Source organism: Salvelinus alpinus, chromosome 3 (assembly GCF_045679555.1).
Source record: "Salvelinus alpinus chromosome 3, SLU_Salpinus.1, whole genome shotgun sequence".
Lineage (NCBI taxonomy): Eukaryota > Metazoa > Chordata > Actinopteri > Salmoniformes > Salmonidae > Salvelinus > Salvelinus alpinus.
The window spans coordinates 83,856,700-83,875,834 of NC_092088.1; the positions used below are offsets into that span (position 1 = coordinate 83,856,700).

The 19,135-nt window shown below is 43.0% G+C and overlaps 1 protein-coding gene across 4 annotated transcripts in view; it reads right to left on the minus strand.

Annotated features, from left to right (window-relative positions):
- Positions 1–686: 686 nt before the first annotated feature.
- The window catches only part of LOC139571462 (forkhead box protein N2-like), a 148,954-nt gene continuing 130,505 nt past the window's right edge, over positions 687–19,135 (minus strand). For all 4 annotated transcript variants that reach the window (XM_071394357.1, XM_071394358.1, XM_071394355.1 and 1 more), the window contains 3 exons: positions 11,769–11,958; positions 9,765–9,836; positions 687–4,431 (listed from right to left, as the gene is read on the minus strand). In XM_071394357.1, the coding sequence (XP_071250458.1) occupies positions 3,968–4,431; positions 9,765–9,836; positions 11,769–11,958 (726 nt within the window). In that variant the 3' untranslated portion in view covers positions 687–3,967. The remainder of the gene's footprint in view (positions 4,432–9,764; positions 9,837–11,768; positions 11,959–19,135) is intronic.

Sequence of the window (19,135 nt, forward strand, 5' to 3'; positions counted from 1 at the left end):
TTGATGTAATAGTGGTTCACCACTAGAGGATGCTGTATTATCTAGGACTATAATGGCAATCGGGTAAGACATCCTCTTGGATGTAGGATATGCTTTATTTTATAATTGTAAAGAATTCCATGCAGAAGTTGTTTTTTTTGCCTTAAATTGGCAGTCATGAGCAGTGCACTGCCTGATGTGTAACTATCACAAGAAAGGGCGGAGTTCCTTATTGTAGAAATTCATTATTTGGACAATTTTCACAGTTAGCACTGAGTGGTCAAATGGGGTAAAGCTTTGAAGTAAAATATGTTAGACTAAGATGTTTGTCCCTTGGGACAACAGGACCTATAATTATTTGCATTACAAGTTACTTCTGACCTCCCTTACATTTAAGGTTAGTCATTACCTGCTCTAAACAGCAGGTGGGGATGTTAATCAACATTTTAATAAAGCATGAACTTTTGGGATTTCATAACCAAGGACTTTGTAACACTTTTGGTTGTTCAAATGTGTAGGTTTTTGAATGCATAATAATTTTCCCAATTGCACCCATGTCAATGTCATTTAAGGATTTTTGGTTAGTGGTAATTTAGAAATTAGATTTATCTTGATACAGTATATTCTTTTATTAGACAGATTTGTCTTTATAATTTGACCATTTCATCAAAGAAGTTAACATTTGTAAAAACAAACAGACCCAAAAATGATAAAACAAGATTTTATTTATTTTGTAATACCATATATAATGCAAATTGCATATCTTTGGTGAAAATAAACTTTATAAACAGGTTAGCATACACAAACCAAAAGGTCTGTCTAACAGACATGGCAGACGACTGATGGATACTGGGTCGGCAGCTTTAGTTAGTTCAATGCGACAAAACGCTTTATCATAATCAATAAATTGCAACTGAGTGAGAAAATAAAAACGCATAATCAATACAACACATTTTCAAACAATGAAGCATCCTATGTATGTAGCTTTGAGTTTAGCATAATCTGTCACTGTGTCACGTGAACATTACTGGTGACGATACAGACCCCTAGGGTGCCTCGTCGTGTTTATTAGTCTGAGGTGCTGAGGAGTATTTGTCTGTAATAAAGCCCTTTTGTGGAGGAGAAACTCATTCGGATTGGCTCGGTCTGGCTCCCAGGCTCACCCATGGCTGTACCCTTGTGAAATCCATAGATTAGGACCTCTTATTTTAATTAACTGATTTCCTTATAAACGAACTCAGTAAAAATGCTAGTTGCATTATTTTTGTTCAGTATAAAAAAACATGAACTTACTGAGAGACTCAGGATCATCTTCATGTTGAGTCTGATAAGAGCTTTCTTCTAGCAACAGCATGAACCAGTTACTGGAAGTTGTTCTCAACCATCTACGTTTAAACACAAGTCCATGGGGGTACCAAGACTAACACCAGGGCAACCCTCAGAAATGTGGGTGTTTAGTTTCAGTAAGTGTAGGCAACATCTATGGTGGCAGGATCCTAACATGGAGAGGGGGTGCCAACTAATATCTATGGTGTGACTACTTAGGGCAGTCAGAATATTATCTAAACAAACAGTACAAATTCAGATACCCTTCAACACCTTTATGATGATTATATCAACTTTCCCTATCAAGATAGGGAATGCCATCTGAAATGTCTACCTTTGCTTCTCTGTACAACATCAGTTGGCAAAAAAAATGGTTCAGAATCAATGTTAATCAATAGTCTTTTATCCATCAACAAAACATTGAAAAACTTGGCAGTCATGGTTAAATTGAAAAACACCCGCTCGAAAGACAATATACATTGGCAATATACAGTACTTTCTCAGACACACAATCACTATAACACAGTGAAAATAGTGGTCTATGGCAGTAAAATATCATTTAGAAAATAAAACTAAATAAGTATCAAAAGGATTTTCCAGAGGGGAGAGAGGAAGTAACCTTTCCACTCACTTCAAATTACCTTTATTTGATAGAAGTTCCTTTCAATAGTCCATTATAAATTTAAATGGACACCATTCATTTGTTCTTTGTTTATTCACATCCAGTTAAGACCAGTGTATTCCATGTCCATCTTATTTAGGAGAACTGCAGTTTAGTTCTAAGAACAAAATTACCATTCACAGAATACAGCGATTCCCATTCCAGAACAACCAAAATAAACTGAATATCAGACTAGGTCAGAGTTCTCCTACATTTCCTGTTGGCAGGCTTCTAAGAAACAGGGGCAACAACATTACTGTCAGTCACAAATGCTGTGAGAAGAGGAAGATGGCTGCAATGGCCTTGGTAGTTCCACTTCTGTGACACAAATTCATGTTTGGCACTGCATACAATATATACTTACTAACGTGACTTAATTTAGCATTTCCTGTGATACAACACAAGTGGAAACCTAACTTGCACATAAGTTGGCTCATGACAGAGGACAGTACACTGTACTGCAGTGCACCAACTAAACGCTATTCTAATCATATGGGCATATTGGCATTTTGCTTACTAATGCAAGTTCCAAAGAGCACCACTCTGGCCTCATCACTTCACAAGTTCTGTTTCCACATCCTGTACTTTCCGTCACTGAACTCAATGTAATCAACTGGCCCTCAACACATTACTGTACAGTGGAGAGGAGAGTGGTGCACTTCCTGATTTTGCCCTCCGACGAAGCAAAGCCTTTTTCTGTCACCACAGTCTGAACTCTGCCACAGGGTCAGCCAACAACATTCAGGAGGGGCAGTAGTACAATAAGTCTCACAACATTGTCCATCTAACCTCACAACAACATTATTATAACATCTTTGTTTTAACTTCCCTTTGGCCTGAATACTAACGTTCGAGTAGGTGTGACTAGTATTACATGATTGAAAACTGAGCGCCCTCATGCCAAGCGCATTGTCTTGGTATCACTATGGTTACAACAACATTTGCTTAGTTTCAGCCAGATTAATCTACACTACACCTTGCATAGGATAAGATGGGACAAGACAGGATAGAATATATTAAATGTAATTTCTCAGTTTACACACTAAATGCAAATAATTCATGACAGAATTAGAGGGGTCAGCAGAGGAAGAGCAGGTTCTAATGCAATGAAGATGTAATTCTGTTTCTCTCAGAGTAGGACTAGTGGACTCTTCCTGATCTAGATGTAATGATGTTTCTCTCAGTAGGACTAGAGTGGACTCTTCCTGATTTAGCAGTCGGACACCTTTATTTTATTCCCCTGCCCACCATGGCAGTAGCAGTTCCAACATTCCCTTGGTTACGTTTCCACTCCCTGCTATTAAATCCTGACATGGACCCAGTCCAGCGTTCTACTCCGTGTAAGGATGTTTACGATCAGCCGCACTACTTTAATCTGTTGTTTTTAAACAGCAGTACCGTCATCAACCCAGGAAAAATACCAACAGTAAAAAATAATATAAAAAGTGGTTTAAGTATTTGCATCTCTTTTTGGAAGATATTCCAGACCAAGGTTGTCACCTATCAAAAAACAGTGGCATCTTCAGCACGGAGAAACTGACTTCAACATGAGGAGAGGTTAGTTTGTTAGAGACATGCACACATTCTCTTGGAAGAGGATACAGGTTGAGGAAGCATGCAACGCCTTGAGTTATAAAAACTTTAAGCTTTTCCCGTCTTATCCCCCAAAACATTATTTGAGTTGAGGATCTGCAGCGAAGCCATCAGAAACAAGCAGTTTTGTGATGGTTCTTCTCAGTAGTCCTCAAACATCCCAGTTTTACCCTGACCCACCCACCTGATACACCCCAGTTACAAAAGTCTCCATATGGCTTTGTTCTCCTGTGTCAATGATACTATTGCCATTTGTGTTGGATAGTGAGGGATGTGTCAAACCAAAAACAGGCTTAAAAATCAGCAACCAGAAAAGGAGGCACAACCAAGACCAATCAGAACACATGATCAGATCAGGGGTCAGGGGTTACAGGGGCAGGAGTCTGAGGGCAGGAAAGTATGACAACCTCATTTCCTGTTCAGTTTTTTGCTCTTGGCACTGCGTTTGTTAAGGTCCATGGAGGTACGGATTCCAGCCAGGTGGAGCAGAGACCCGGCCGCCTCCTTCAGCTCCTCATCCAGCTCTGGGTTGGTTGTCAGCTCCCTACGGGCCCTCTTACCCGCCGGGTGCTTCACCGAAGAGGAGGAGGAGCGGCGAGGAGCAGGCCGGGGGCGGCCGCCTCTCTCGTCCCGGTCCCCGAGGTCGGAGTCGTCCTCGTCGCTATGGAAACCCTCACTGCCGGCGCGGCATGTACGGGGCCTGTGGCGGGCATGGCCGGGGGAGGGGCCTCCATCGTCGAGGGAGGAGGAGGAGGAGGAGCGGGAGGAGCAGCGCTGCAGGGCCATACTGCTGTAGTTGTGGTCCTGGTTAGGATCGCTGCTCACCAGGACCAAGTCTGGCCGGGACAGGTCCAGGGGACTCTCTGGATCACCTGGGACAGGGAGGGAAAGAAGAGGAGCGGGAGAGAGCAAGATTTAGAGGGAGGAGGAGAACATCCTGACACTAAAGAAAGAGCGTTTCAGGATGCAACAGGGGCAGTAGGAGTAGGTTATGTGATAAAGACGAAAGTGTTTTTAATCAAATAAGCGGCGGGCTAGGCAGTGTCTCTGTTCAGCAGACAACAGTAATTAACATTCATAACAATTGATAGCAACAGCAGTGGCAGAAGTGTCTCGTCGAATGAAGACATGGGAGAAAATACAACAAATCAAATTTTATTGGTCACATACACATGGTTAGCAGATGTTAATGCGAGTGTAGCGAAATTCTTGTGCTTCTAGTTCCAACAGTGCAGTAATATCTAACAAGTAATCTAACAAATTCACAACAACTACCTTATACACACACAAGGGATGAATAAGAATACGGACATATAAATACACTGCTCAAAAAAATAAAGGGAACACTTAAACAACACAATGTAACTCCAAGTCAATCACACTTTTGTGAAATCAAACTGTCCACTTAGGAAGCAACACTGATTGACAATACATTTCACATGCTGTTGTGCAAGTGGAATAGACAACAGGTGGAAATTATAGGCAATTAGCAAGACACCCCCAATAAAGGAGTGGTTCTGCAGGTGGTGACCACAGACCACTTCTCAGTTCCTATGCCTCCTGGCTGATGATTTGGTCACTTTTGAATGCTGGCGGTGCTTTCACTCTAGTGGTAGCATGAGACGGAGTCTACAACCCACACAAGTGGCTCAGGTAGTGCAGCTCATCCAGGATGCACATCAATGCGAGCTGTGGCAAGAAGGTTTGCTGTGTCTGTCAGCGTAGTGTCCAGAGCATGGAGGCGCTACCAGGAGACAGGCCAGTACATCAGGAGACGTGGAGGAGGCCGGAGGAGGGCAACAACCCAGCAGCAGGACCGCTACCTCCGCCTTTGTGCAAGGAGGAGCACTGCCAGAGCCCTGCAAAATGACCTCCAGCAGGCCACAAATGTGCATGTGTCTGCTCAAACGGCCAGAAACAGACTCCATGAGGGTGGTATGAGGGCCCGACGTCCACAGGTGGGGGTTGTGCTTACAGCCCAACACCGTGCAGGACGTTTGGCATTTGCCAGAGAACACCAAGATTGGCAAATTCGCCACTGGCGCCCTGTGCTCTTCACAGATGAAAGCAGGTTCACACTGAGCACATGTGACAGACGTGACAGAGTCTGGAGACGCCGTGGAGAACGTTCTGCTGCCTGCAACATCCTCCAGCATGACCGGTTTGGCGGTGGGTCAGTCATGGTGTGGGGTGGCATTTCTTTGGGGGGCCGCACAGCCCTCCATGTGCTCGCCAGAGGTAGCCTGACTGCCATTAGGTACCGAGATGAGATCCTCAGACCCCTTGTGAGACCATATGCTGGTGCGGTTGGCCCTGGGTTCCTCCTAATGCAAGACAATGCTAGACCTCATGTGGCTGGAGTGTGTCAGCAGTTCCTGCAAGAGGAAGGCATTGATGCTATGGACTGGCCCGCCCGTTCCCCAGACCTGAATCCAATTGAGCACATCTGGGACATCATGTCTCGCTCCATCCACCAACGCCACGTTGCACCACAGACTGTCCAGGAGTTGGCGGATGCTTTAGTCCAGGTCAGGGAGGAGATCCCCCAGGAGACCATCCTCCACCTCATCAGGAGCATGCCCAGGCGTTGTAGGGACGTGGAGGCCACACACACACTACTGAGCCTCATTTTGACTTGTTTTAAGGACATTTCATCAAAGTTGGATCAGCCTGTAGTGTGGTTTTCCACTTTAATTTTGAGTGTGACTCCAAATCCAGACCTCCATGGGTTGATAAATTTGATTTCCATTAATAATTTGTGTGATTTTGTTGTCAGCACATTCAACTATGTAAAGAAAAAGGGTGTGTTATTTTAGTGTTCCCTTTATATTTTTGAGCAGTGTATATGGATGAGCGATGGCCGTGCAGCATAGGCAAGATACAGTAGGTGGTATAGAATACAGTATATACATATGAGATGAGTAATGTAGGATATGTAGACATTATTAAGGTGGCATTAATTAAAGTGACACCTTTTATTAAATCCATTTATTGAAGTGGCCAGAGAATTGAGTCTGTATGTTAGTGATGGCTGTTTAACAGTCTGATAGCCTTGAGATGGAAGCTGTTTTTCAATCTCTGTCCCAGCTTTGATGCACCTGTACTGACCTCGCCTTCTGAATGATACCGGGGTGAACAGGCAGTGGCTCGGGTGGTTCTTGTCCTTGATGATCTTTTTTTTGCCTCCCTGTGACATTGGGTGTTGTAGGTGTCAGGGAGGGCAGGTAAGTTTGCCCTCGGTGATGCGTAGTGCAGACCGCACCACCCTCTGGTGAGCCTTGCGGTTTTGGGCGACGCAGTTGCCGTACCAGGCAGTGATACAGTCCGACAGGATGCTCTCGATTGTGCATCTGTAAAATTTTGAGTGTTAGGTGACAAGCCAAATTTCTTCAGCCTTCAGAGGTCGAAGAGGCACTGTTGCGCCTTCTTCACCACACTGTCTGTGTGGGTGGACCATTTCAGTTTGTCCGTGATGTGTACGCCGAGGAACTTTCTCCACTACTGTCCCGTCGATGTGGATAGGGGGGTGCTCCCTCTGCTGTTTCCTGAAGTCCATGATCATCTCCTTTGTTTTGTTGACGTTGAGTGTGAGGTTATTTTCCTGACACCACACTCCGAGGGCCCTCACCTCCTCCCTGTAGGCCGTCTCGTCGTTGTTGGTAATCAAGTCTACCACTGTAGTGTCGTCTGCAAACTTGATGTTTGAGTTGGAGGCGTGCATGGCCACGCAGTCATGGGTGAACAGGGAGTACAGGAGAGGGCTGAGAACGCACCCTTGTGGAGCCCCAGTGTTGAGGATCAGCGGGATAGAGATGGTTTCCTACCCTCACCACCTGGGGGCGGCCCGCCAGAAAGTCCAGAACCCAGTTGCACAGGGCGGGGTCGAGACCCTGGGTCTCAAGCTTAATGACGAGTTTGGAGGGTACTATGGTGTTAAATGCTGAGCTGGAGTCAATGAAAAGCATTCTTAGATAGATATTTCTCTTGTCCAGATGGGATAGGGCAGTGTGATGGCGATTGCGTCGTCAGTGGAACTATTGGGGCGGTAAGCAAATTGAAGTGGGTCTAGCGTGGAGGTGATCCTTGACTAGTCTCTCAAAGCACTTCATGATGACAGAAGTGAGTGCTACGGGGCGATAGCTAAGGTAACTGAACTAAATGACTTTCTTGGAAACAGGAACAATGGTGGCCATCTTGAAGAATGTGGGCACAGCAGACTGGGATAGGGATTGATTGAACATGCCCGTAAACACACCAGCCAGCTGGTCTGCGCATGCTCTGAGGATGCGGCTAGGGATGCCGTCTGGGCCGGCAGCCTTGCGAGGTTTAACACGTTTAAATGTTTTACTCATGTTGGCCACGGTGAAGGAGAGCCCACAGGCTTTGGTAGCGGGCCGTGTCAGTGGCAATGTATTGTCTTCAAAGCTAGCAAATAAGTTGTTTAATTTGTCTTGGAGCAAGACGTCGATGTCCGCGACGGGGCTGGTTTTCTTTTTGTAATCCGTGATGGTCTGTAGACCCTGCCACATAAGTCTAGTGTTTGAGCCATTGAATTGCAACTCTACTTTGTCTCTATACTGACGCTTTGCTTGTTTGATTGCCTTGCGGAGGGAATAGCTACACTGTTTGTATTCGGTCATGTTTCCGGTCGCCTTGCCATGATTAAAAGCAGTGGTTCGTGCTTTCAGCTTTGCGCGAATGCTGCCATAAATCCATGGTTTCTGGTTAGGGAAGGTTTTAATAGCCACAGTGGGTACAACATCACCGATGCACTTGCTAATACACTCGCTCACCGAGTCAGCGTATACCTCAATGTTGTTGTCTGAGGCTACCTGGAACATATCCCAGTCCACGTGATCGAAGCAATCTTGAAGCGTGGAATCCAATTGGTCAGACCAGTGTTGGATAGACCATACACGGGCGTTTCCTGTTTTAGTTTCTGTCTATAGGCTGGGAGCAACAAAATGGAGTCAGTCAGATTTGCCGAAGGGAGGGCGGGCTTTGTATGCATCGTGGAAGTTGGAGTAGCAATGATCCAGAATGCTACCAGCTCGTGTCACGCATTCGATATGCTGATAGAATTTAGGAAGCCTTGTTCTCAGATTAGCTTTGTTAAAATCCCCAGCTACAATAAATGCAGCCTCAGGATATATGGTTTCCAGTTTACATAGAGTCCAGTGAAGTTATTTCAGGGCCTTCGAGGTATCTGCTTTGGGGGAATATACATGGCTGTGACTATAATCAAAGAGAATTCTCTTGGTAGATAATGCGGTCGGTATTTGATTGTAAGGAATTCTAGGTCAGGTGAACAAAAGTACTTGAGTTCCTGTATGTTATGATTACACCATGCACCCCTGCCCTTCTTCTTACCAGAGAGATGTTTGTTTGTCGGCGCGATGCGTGAAGAAACCAGGTGGCTGTACCGACTCTGACAACATATCCAGAGTAAGCCAGAGTAAGCCAAGCCAGAGTAAGCCATGCCAATGTTACAATCTCTGATGTCTCTCTGGAAGGCAATTTGTGCCCTAATTTCGTCCACCTTGTTGTCTGGACATTGGCGAGTAATATACTCGGAGGCGGTGGATGGTGTGCTCCCCTTCTAAGTCTTCCGGTTATTGACATGAAGAGATGTCTATATGCAACCTTGTCTGGCTTAGAATGACAATATGTGAGTGGGACTTCAACTGTGCTGTTGAGTGCATATATGCATCAATGGAGAGACAGGGATATGTGTTACAAGGGTGGATAGATGCTGGGTGAGGGATGCAAAAGCAATAAAAAGATAGATGAAAGTGTGAAAACGGGTGGGTGACAGAGAGAGAGAGATACCACAATGTGCCATCACAGCAGTAAGATTTGTGACCTGTTGCCACAAGAAAAGGGCAACCAGTTTAGAACAAACACCATTGTAAATACAACCCATGTTTATTTATTTTCCCTTTTGTACTATTTGCACATCGTTACCACACCGTATATAGACATAATGACATATGAAATGTCTTTATTCTTTTGGAACTTCTGTGAGTGTAATGTTTACTGTTAATAAACAAAAGTGAAATAAACGAATTATCTACTTCACTTGCTTTGACAATGTTAACATATGTTTCCCATGCCAATAAAGCCCTTAAATTGAGAGAGAGAGTAGTTAGAAGATGTAGACAGAGAGAGAAGTGGAAGAGGCATGGTGTGGGGTGGAGTCTCTTACATGGATTGGCATGGTGATGGCCAGGGGCGGCGTTTAAGAGCATCATGGCAGTGGCAGCATCTATGTCAGACTCTGGAAGAGGAGAGAACATGCATGGAGATCAGTGAAATAACCAGTGTGTGTGTGGCCAGTCGAGGGGCTAGAGGGAGGTTTCCTAGCTCCTGCCATACCACACTTCAGGTTCTCTAAATGATTTCTAATCACCGAGAGGATTGGAGAATTATCAGCAGGGCCTCTGTAGTCAAGGTTACCAAACAAGAGGGTCGGGGGGAGAAAGAAAGGAGAGGATTCAGATCAGAATAATCTACATTGAGGCCTCTGGTTTGAAATCAATGACTAAAATGACAATTAACCCTTTAGACCCCAATCGAATTCTAGAATGCTGCTGTAGATTACTGAGTTCAAGATAAAGCAACGTAAAACACCAAATAATGCATGCAGAGCAGAATTAGGCCAATACCTGCTAATTATCAAAATTCTACAACTACTTCTCTCTCTAGGTGGTTGTAGAATTTAACGTCTCTTGTCTGGATTTTGATAATTAGCAGGTATCGGCCTAATTCTGCTCTGCATGCATTATTTGGTGTTTTCTGTTGTACACAGGATATTTTTGCAGAATTCTGCACGCAGTCTCAATTTAGTGTTTGTCCCATTTTGTGAATTCTTGGTTGGTGAGCGAACCCCAGACCTCACAACCATAAAGGGCAATGGGTTCTATAACTGATTCACGTATTTTTAGCCAGATCCTAATTGGTATGTCGAATTTTATGTTCCTTTTGATGGCATAGGCCCTTCTTGCCTTGTCTCTCAGCTCCTTCACCTCTCCCTCTCTTTCTCTAATGTTAGCTGATTATTTACAAAGCTGGGACAGTTTCCAAATTAATTGCATCAGGAAAACAGGACAAAACAAGCAACTTGTTAGCTGGCTATGTAAACGTATATCAAATGTGCTCCACTACCCTAACACGACCACTAAGCTGTCAAATAATAGGAAAATCAGGCAATGTCAACCTAACAAACCATAACCTAAACCCAACAGATAAACACAAATGACTCTAGCCTTCATTTCAGCTAGTTAGCTGGTTGTCTGTATGGGTAGCTCGTGAAAATGACAACTGAGGTTGACTGAGGGCTGCCAAAATGTACCACTACACAACTTTTGTCTGACAGACTAACTAGTTAGCTAGCTATAGCAAGCAGCTTGAGCTGTTTCCATATGAATTACATCAAAACAAAACAACCAACTAGTTAGCAGAATATATACAGCTAAACACTGCAACTATCCATGAGACAGAGCAATCATTCGAGCTTCACCACTGATGTGCTCGCCTGTACCAGTTACAATGACATGACAGGACTTTCACAGCATCAAACATTGACCGCAGCAAACATATCTGTCGTTGACATATTTCACTCACCTTGACATCTGGTTGATGACAGCCACGCAAATACGACAACAGGTTGTTAGCAAGTACATTTTGCGATATTGACACAGATAATATTGTTAGAAAAACAAGACTATTCACGGCCGCTATAGTAACTTAAAGGCCTTCGATGGCCGCTATGGATTTTCAAGATGAGGATGGTTATGTTGAATGTCTGCATGACGAAAATGTGCAGAGGCAACAACCATGTGAATTTGAAATGACATACAGCTGAAACTGGATCTAATTTAATATGAATCATATTTCTATAGAATCTGAGGTGTGATCACCAGCAGAGATTATGTGTAACTCTGTGTTTATTTTTGTCGCACTGCTTTGCTTTATCTTAGCCAGGGCGCAGTTGTAAATGAGAACATGTTCTCAACTGGCCTACCTGGTTAGATAAAGGTGAAATACTTTTTTTTTTTTTAAAGAGTTGTGTGTTGTGTAAAGGTTTGCTGGTTTTCGCTGCACCTACTCCTTGTCCACTGTCACACTGGAGCCTCTGTTAGAGCCTCACAAGAACAGATGAGTGCTAAAAGTGTTCTTGCAAGTTAAGTTGGGGGGGGGTAGGACTCACCTTTGAGAGAGCAGCCCTGCAGGAAGAGATGTCTATGGGGTGAGGAGGCAGGCGGTGAGGAGGCAGGCGGTGGGGAGGCAGGCGGTGTGCAGAAGGCATGTGCTGCAGGGAAGTGCTGCTTCTTCAGGGCCTGGATCAGGTTAGGCCTGTACTCTGGGTCCACACACCACAGAGAACCCTTACCATTCAGCTGAAATAATCATCACACACTACATTAGAAAATACAGTAAGACTGACCTGGGTGGTGTTCATTTGGGGAACACCGTAGCTAAAAGTTTCAACTGAGCATTTCTTCGTGGATACATTCATATAGTATCTCATTGTATTACCACAAGACTTTGGCAAAGCTTTCATGACTAAGCTTAACAATAATAATATATACCATTTTGCAGACGCTTTTATTCAAAGCGACTTAGTCATGCATGCATACATTTTATGTATGGGTGGCCGGGAATAAAACCCACAATCCTGACGTTGCTAGTGCCATGCTCTATAAACTAAGCCATACAGGACCTCTTGATAGGCAGCAGCAGACAGCTGTTTTGCCTGCATGGCTGACTCTCACTGTAGCCTCACCAGGGCTTTAGTTTCTCTAGCTGCCATAATGACTCATAATGCAGTCACCTGAGCATGTGATTACCAATCCAGGCCCTGCTGGGAGAACTGCATGATGGGAGGGAAACTGTCGATAAACATTCCATGCCGTCCTTAAATGGCTTATTATAGGGTTGGACTGAGTTTAGCTTTTTATACGCACTGGGAAAGTCCTTTTCATGTGACTTGCATTTGTAGAACCTCCCTACTGTAGCCAAGACGTTGTTATATATCCCATATGCAGGTTCTTGAACTACCACTGAGACAACACACATCTCCATGATGTACAAATGTGAACATACTGTTTTACATCTGTGTGTGTGAGAAAGTGTGTAAACGGTTCTCATCTATACCTGGTGTTCTTTTTCATCCCAGATGAGGAGGAAGAGAGGAGAAGGAAGAGAGGAAGCGAGCGAGAGGAGAAGGAAGCGAGCGAGAGGAGTAGGGAGAGAGGAGGGATATAACCTTGACTCAGATTACCAGCCTCCACGCAGGCAGGAAGGAGGAAATGTCACCATGGCAACGCAAACCACCAGGTAGTGTATCATCTGAAACCAGTGCTGATCATTCTGCTGTGCTCGCTCAGCTCAGCAGACAGGTGGGCTCACACTGAGCACCTGCATACTGAGCCCAGAGAGCTGGCCTGCACTGTGATGCACCGTGCCACAGTACTGTTGATGCACCGTGCCGTTGATTGCAGCTCTCTGAAACACAGAGAGCTGCAAATACAGAGTGAGCACATTATCAATGTTACACTACTGCCTCTGCCACTACAGAATATCAGTATAGCGCTCCAATGATTCATGACACTTTCGCACAGCCAAGAATCTCAGAGGCAGGATACTGTCAGCTAATTTGAACAATATTAGATTTTTTATTTTTTGGGGTCATTTAGCAGATCCTCTCATCCAGAGCGACTTACAGTACTGGCCCCCCGTGAGAATCGCACCCACAACCCTGGCGTTGCCAGCGCTATGCTCAGCCATGCTCAACTGAGCCACAAGGGACAACTTTAAACCCACTGAATGACGTCCATTGTCTCAATCTCACCCTGCAGTGTCAGCATTAGGGATTGGCATTTTACTTTTTTTGACAGTTCGAGTACCTCACATGACTTATTTTAGTACACACATTTAATAAGGTATATACAGTACTTTGCAAAAGTATTCACCCCCCTTGGCGTTTTTCCCAATTTGTTGCATTACAATCTGTAATTTAAATTGATTTTTATTTGGATTTCATGTAATGGACATACACAAAATAGTCCAAATTGGTGAAGTGAAATGAAAAATAACTTAAAACGGAAAAGTTGTGTGCATATCTATTCACCCCCTTTGCTATGAAGCCCCTAAATAAGATATGGTGCAACCAATTACCTTCAGAAGTCACATAATTAGTTAAATAAAGTCCACCTGTGTGCAATCTAATTGTCACATGATCTCAGTATATATACACCTGTTCTATAAGGCCCCAGAGTCTGGGGCACCACCAAGCAAGCGGTACCATGAAGACCAAGGCGCTCTCCAAACAGGTCAGGGACAAAGTTGTGGAGAAGTACAGATCAGGGTTAGGTTATACAAAAAGAAACTGAACATCCCACGGAGCACCATTAAATCCATTATAGAGGTCGACCAATTATGATTTTAACGCAGATACCGATTATTAGAGGACCAAATAATGTATATATGCAATAAATGACAATTACAACAATACTGAATGAACACTTAACTTAATATAATGCATAAATAAAATCAATTTAGTCGCAAATAAATAATGCAAAAACACAGTATTGGAGAAGAAAGTAAAAGTGCAATATGTACCGTGTAAAAAAAGCTAACGTTTAAGTTCCTTGCTCAGAACATATGAAAGCTGGTGGTTCCTTTTCACGAGTCTTCAATATTCCCAGTTAAGAAGTTTTAGGTTGTAGTTATTATAGGACTATTTCTCTCTATACCATTTGTATTTCATATACCTTTGACTATTGGATGTTCTTATAGGCACTTTAGTATTGCCAGCCTAATCTCGGGAGTTAATAGGCTTGAAGTCATAAACAGCGCTGTGCTGCAAGCATTGCATTGAATGAATGCTTACGAGCATGCTGCTGCCTACCACTGCTCAGTCAGACTGCTCTGTCAAAATCATATACTTAATTATAATAAACACACAAATACGAGCATTTGGTCATTAATATGGTCAAATCTGGAAACTATCATTTCGAAAAGAAAATGTTTATTCTTTCAGTGAAATACGGAACCTTTCCATATTTTATCTAACGGGTGGCAACCCTAAGTCTAAATATTACTGTTACATTGCACAACCTTCAACGTTATGTAAAATTCTGGCAAATTAATGATGGTCTTCGTTAGGGATAAAGGGCCTTTCAACAGTTCAACGAGCCAGTCGACCCAAACTGCTGCATATACCCTGACTCTGTCACTTCTCTTGCGTTCAGTGCAAGCAATCTCCCTAGTTAATATTGCCTGCTAACATGAATTTATTTTAACTACATGTGCAGGTTTTAAAAATATATACTGTGTATTGATTTTAAGAAAGGCATTGATGTTTATGGTTCGGTACATTATTGCAACGATTGTGATTTTCACAAATGCTGTGATTCGATGATAAATTAACAAGCTAGTTAACCTATATAAAAACCATGTGTAGTTAACTAGTGATTATGTGAAGATTGATTGTTTTTTTTATAAGCTAAGTTTAATGCTAGCTAGCAACTTATCTTGGCTCCTTGCAGACAAGATCATTTTGATGCTGCACTCGCATAACAGGTGGTCAGCCTGCCACGCAGTCTCCTCGTGGATTGCAATGTAATCGTCCCATAATCGGCATCCAAAAAGGCAGAATAACGATTGTTATGAAAACTTGAAATCGGCCCTAATTAAATGGCCATGCCGATTAATCGGTCGACCTCTAATCCATTATTAAAACATTTTAAGAATATGGCACCACAACAAACCTGCCAAGAGAGGGCTGCCCATCAAAACTCACGGACCAGGCAAGGAGGGCATTAAGAGGCAAAAAAGAGACAAAAGATAACGCTGAAGTAAGTCGCTCTGGATAAGAGCGTCTGCTAAATGACTTAAATGTAAATGTAAAGTAGCTGCAAAGGTCCACAGCAGAGATTGGAGTATCTGTCCATAGAACCACTTTAAGCCATACACTCCACAGAGCTGGGCTTTACAGAAGAGTGGCCAGAAAAAAGCCATTGCTTAACTTCTTTGGGCTGCAGAGGCAGTATTGAGTAACTTGGATGAAAGGTGCCCATTTCAAACGGCCTCGTACTCAATTCTTGCTCGTACAATATGCATATTATTATTACTATTGGATAGAAAACACTCTAGGTTCTAAAACCGTTTGAATTATATCTGAGTAAAACAGAACTCATTTTGCAGCAAACAGGAAGTGGAAAATCTGAAATCGATGCTCTGTTCCAGGGCATCCCTATTCATTTGCTTGATATGGATTAGTATACATGCACTTCATACGCCTTCCACTAGATGTCAACAGGCAGTGAGAGAAGAAATGGAGTGTATATCTTGATCTGAGGTCGAATAAGAGCTCTTGGCATGACGTGACACCAATTTCCTGTTTTCTGGAAGGCGCGAGAAGGAACTGGGTATTGCCTTCTGAAAAGCTGTCGTTATAGACGGCTACTATCTCCGGCTTTGATTTTATTTGATAAATGTGACAATATCATCGTAAAGTATGTTTTTTCAATATAGTTTTATCATATTATTGAATTTTTTTCGGGAGGTTAGGCGTGTTGCGTTCTCTGCGTTTGTTCAGGAAGGAGAGCTTCGCGCCACTTGGCTAGTGTGCTTGCTAATTCAACAGGGAAAAATGCCATTCTAAAACCAAACAACGATTGTTCCCGACAAAGGACCCCTTGTACAACATTCTGATGGAAGATCATCACAAGTAGGACCCATTTATGATGTTATTTCATATATCTGTCGAACATGTGTACTATTAGTTTGCGCCCAGATTTTGGGCGCTCTCTCGCCATAACGTAAGCTGCATGTCGTAATGAAGTTATTTTTAGAATTCTAACACGGCGATTGCATTAAGAACTAAGCTATCTTTAATTTGCTGTCCAACATGTATTTTTTAGTAACGTTTATGAATAGTTATTTGATTAGATTAGGTGCCTCCAAGATTTCTACGTACATTGTTATTGCATTTTGCCTAGTATTCACATTGTATAACCACGATTTGTGCCGCTAAATATGCACATTTTCGAACAAACAATATATGTATTGTGTAATATGATGTTATAGGACTGTCATCTGATGAATTTTGAGAAGGTTAGTGAAAAAAATGTATCTTTTGCTGGTTTATTCGTTATCGCTACTGTTGGCTTGAATCGATGCTGTTGTGTTTTTGGCTATTGTGGTAAGCTAATATAATGCTATATTGTGTTTTCGCTGTAAAACACTTAAAGAATCGGAAATATTGACTGGATTCACAAGATGTTTGTCTTTTATTTGCTGTACACCATGTATTTTTCATAAATGTTTTATGATGAGTATTTAGGTATTTCAATTTGGTCTCTGTAATTGTTCTAGCTGCTTCGGTGCTATTTCCGATTGTAGCTGCAATGTAAAACTATGATTTATACCTCAAATATGCAGATTTTTCGAACAAAACATAGATTTATTGTATAACTTGTTATAAGACTGTCATCTGATGAAGTTGTTTCTTGGTTAGTTAGGTTGGTTTTGTGCAAGCTACCTGTGCTGTGAAAAATGTCTGTGCTTTTTTGTATTTGGTGGTGAGCTAACATAAATATACGTGGTGTTTTCGCTGTAAAACATTTTAAAAATCGGACATGTTGGCTGGATTCACAAGATGTGTATCTTTCATTTGCTGTATTGGACTTGTTAATGTGTGAAAGTTAAATATTTCAAAAAAATATCTTTTGAATTTCGCGCCCTGCACTTGGACGGGCTGTTGTCATAAGTGTACCGACACCGGGCTGCAGCCATAACAGGTTAAAGAAAAAAATAAGCAAATACGGTTGGTGTTCGCCAAAAGGCATATGGGAGACTCCCCAAACAAATGGAAGAAGGTACTCTGGTCAGATTAGACAAAAATTTATATTTTTGGCCATCAAGGAAAACGCTATGTATGGTGCAAACCCAAAACCCCGAGAACACCATCCCCAGTGAAGCATGGTGGTGGCAGCATCATGTTTTTCATCGGCAGTCACTGAGAAACCGGTCAGAATTGAAGGAATAATGGATGGCGCTAAATACAGGGAAATTCTTGAGGGAAACCTGTTTCAGTCTTCCAGAGATTTGACACTGGGACGGAGGTTCACCTTCCAGCAGGACAATGACCCTAAGCATACTGCTAAAGCAACACTCGAGTGGTTTAAGGGGAAACATTTACATGTCTTGGAATGGCCTAGCCAAAGCCCAGACCTCAATCCAACTGAGAATCTGTGGTATGACTTATAGATTGCTGTACACCAGCAGGAACCCATCCAATTTGAAGGAGCTGGAGCAGTTTTGCCTTGAAGAACCGGCAAAAACCCCAGTGGCTAGATGTGCCAAGCTTATAGAGACATACCCCAAGAGACTTGCAGCTGTAATTGCTACAAAATGCTGCTCTAAAAAGTATTGACTTGGGGGGGGGTGAATAGTTATGCACGCTAAAGTTTTAAATTTTGTGTCTTTTTCTTGTTTGATACAATAAAAAATGTATCATCCTCAAAGTGGTAGGCATGTTGTGTAAATCAAATGATACAAACCCCCCAAAAAATCTATTTTAAATTCCAGGTTGTAAGGCAACAAAATATGAAAAATGCCAACGGGGGAGAATACTTTCGCAAGGCACTGTATTTGTATAACATAACGCCCGCACTGGAAAGAAATGTGCGCATTTATCTATAGGCCTAAATGTTTTCAAATGTAATAAAAAATAAAAACAGAACCTTACTTACATAAGTATTCAGACCCTTTGCTATGAGACTCAAAATTGAGCTCAGTGGCATTATGTTTCCATTGATCATCCTTGAGATGTTTCTACAACTTGATTGGAGTCCACCTGTGGTAAATTCAATTGATTGGACATGATTTGGAAAGGCCGACACCTGCCTATATATGGTCCTACAGTTGACAGTGCATGTCAGAGCAAAAACCAAGCCATGAGGTTGAAGGAATTGTCCGTAGAGCTCCGAGACAGGACTGTGTCGAGGCACAGATCTGGGGAAGGGTACCAAAAAATGTCTGCACCAGTGAAGGTCCCCAAGAACACAGCGGCCTCCATCATTCTTAAATGGAAGACATTTGGAACCACCAAGACTCTTCCCAGAGCCGGCCACATGGCCAAACTAAGCAATCATGGAGAAGGGCCTTGGTCGGGGACATGACCAAGAACCCGATGGTCACTCTGACAGAGCTCCAGAGTGCCTCTGTGGAGATGGGAGAACCTTCCAGAAGGACAACCATCTCTGCAGCACTCCACCAATCAGGCCTTCATGGTAGAGTGGCCAGACGGAAGCCACGCCTCAGTAAAAGGCACATGACAGCCCGCTTGGAGTCTGCCAAAGGGAACCTAAAGACTGACCATGAGAAACAAGAGTCTCTGGTCTGATGAAACCAAGGTTGAACGCTTTGGCCTGAATGACAAGCGTCACGTCTGGAGAAAACCTGGCACCATCCCTACGGTGAAGCATGGTGGTGGCAGCATCATGCTGTGGGGATGTTTTTCAGCGGCAAGGACTGGTATTTATTTTTTTATTTAACCTTTTTAAC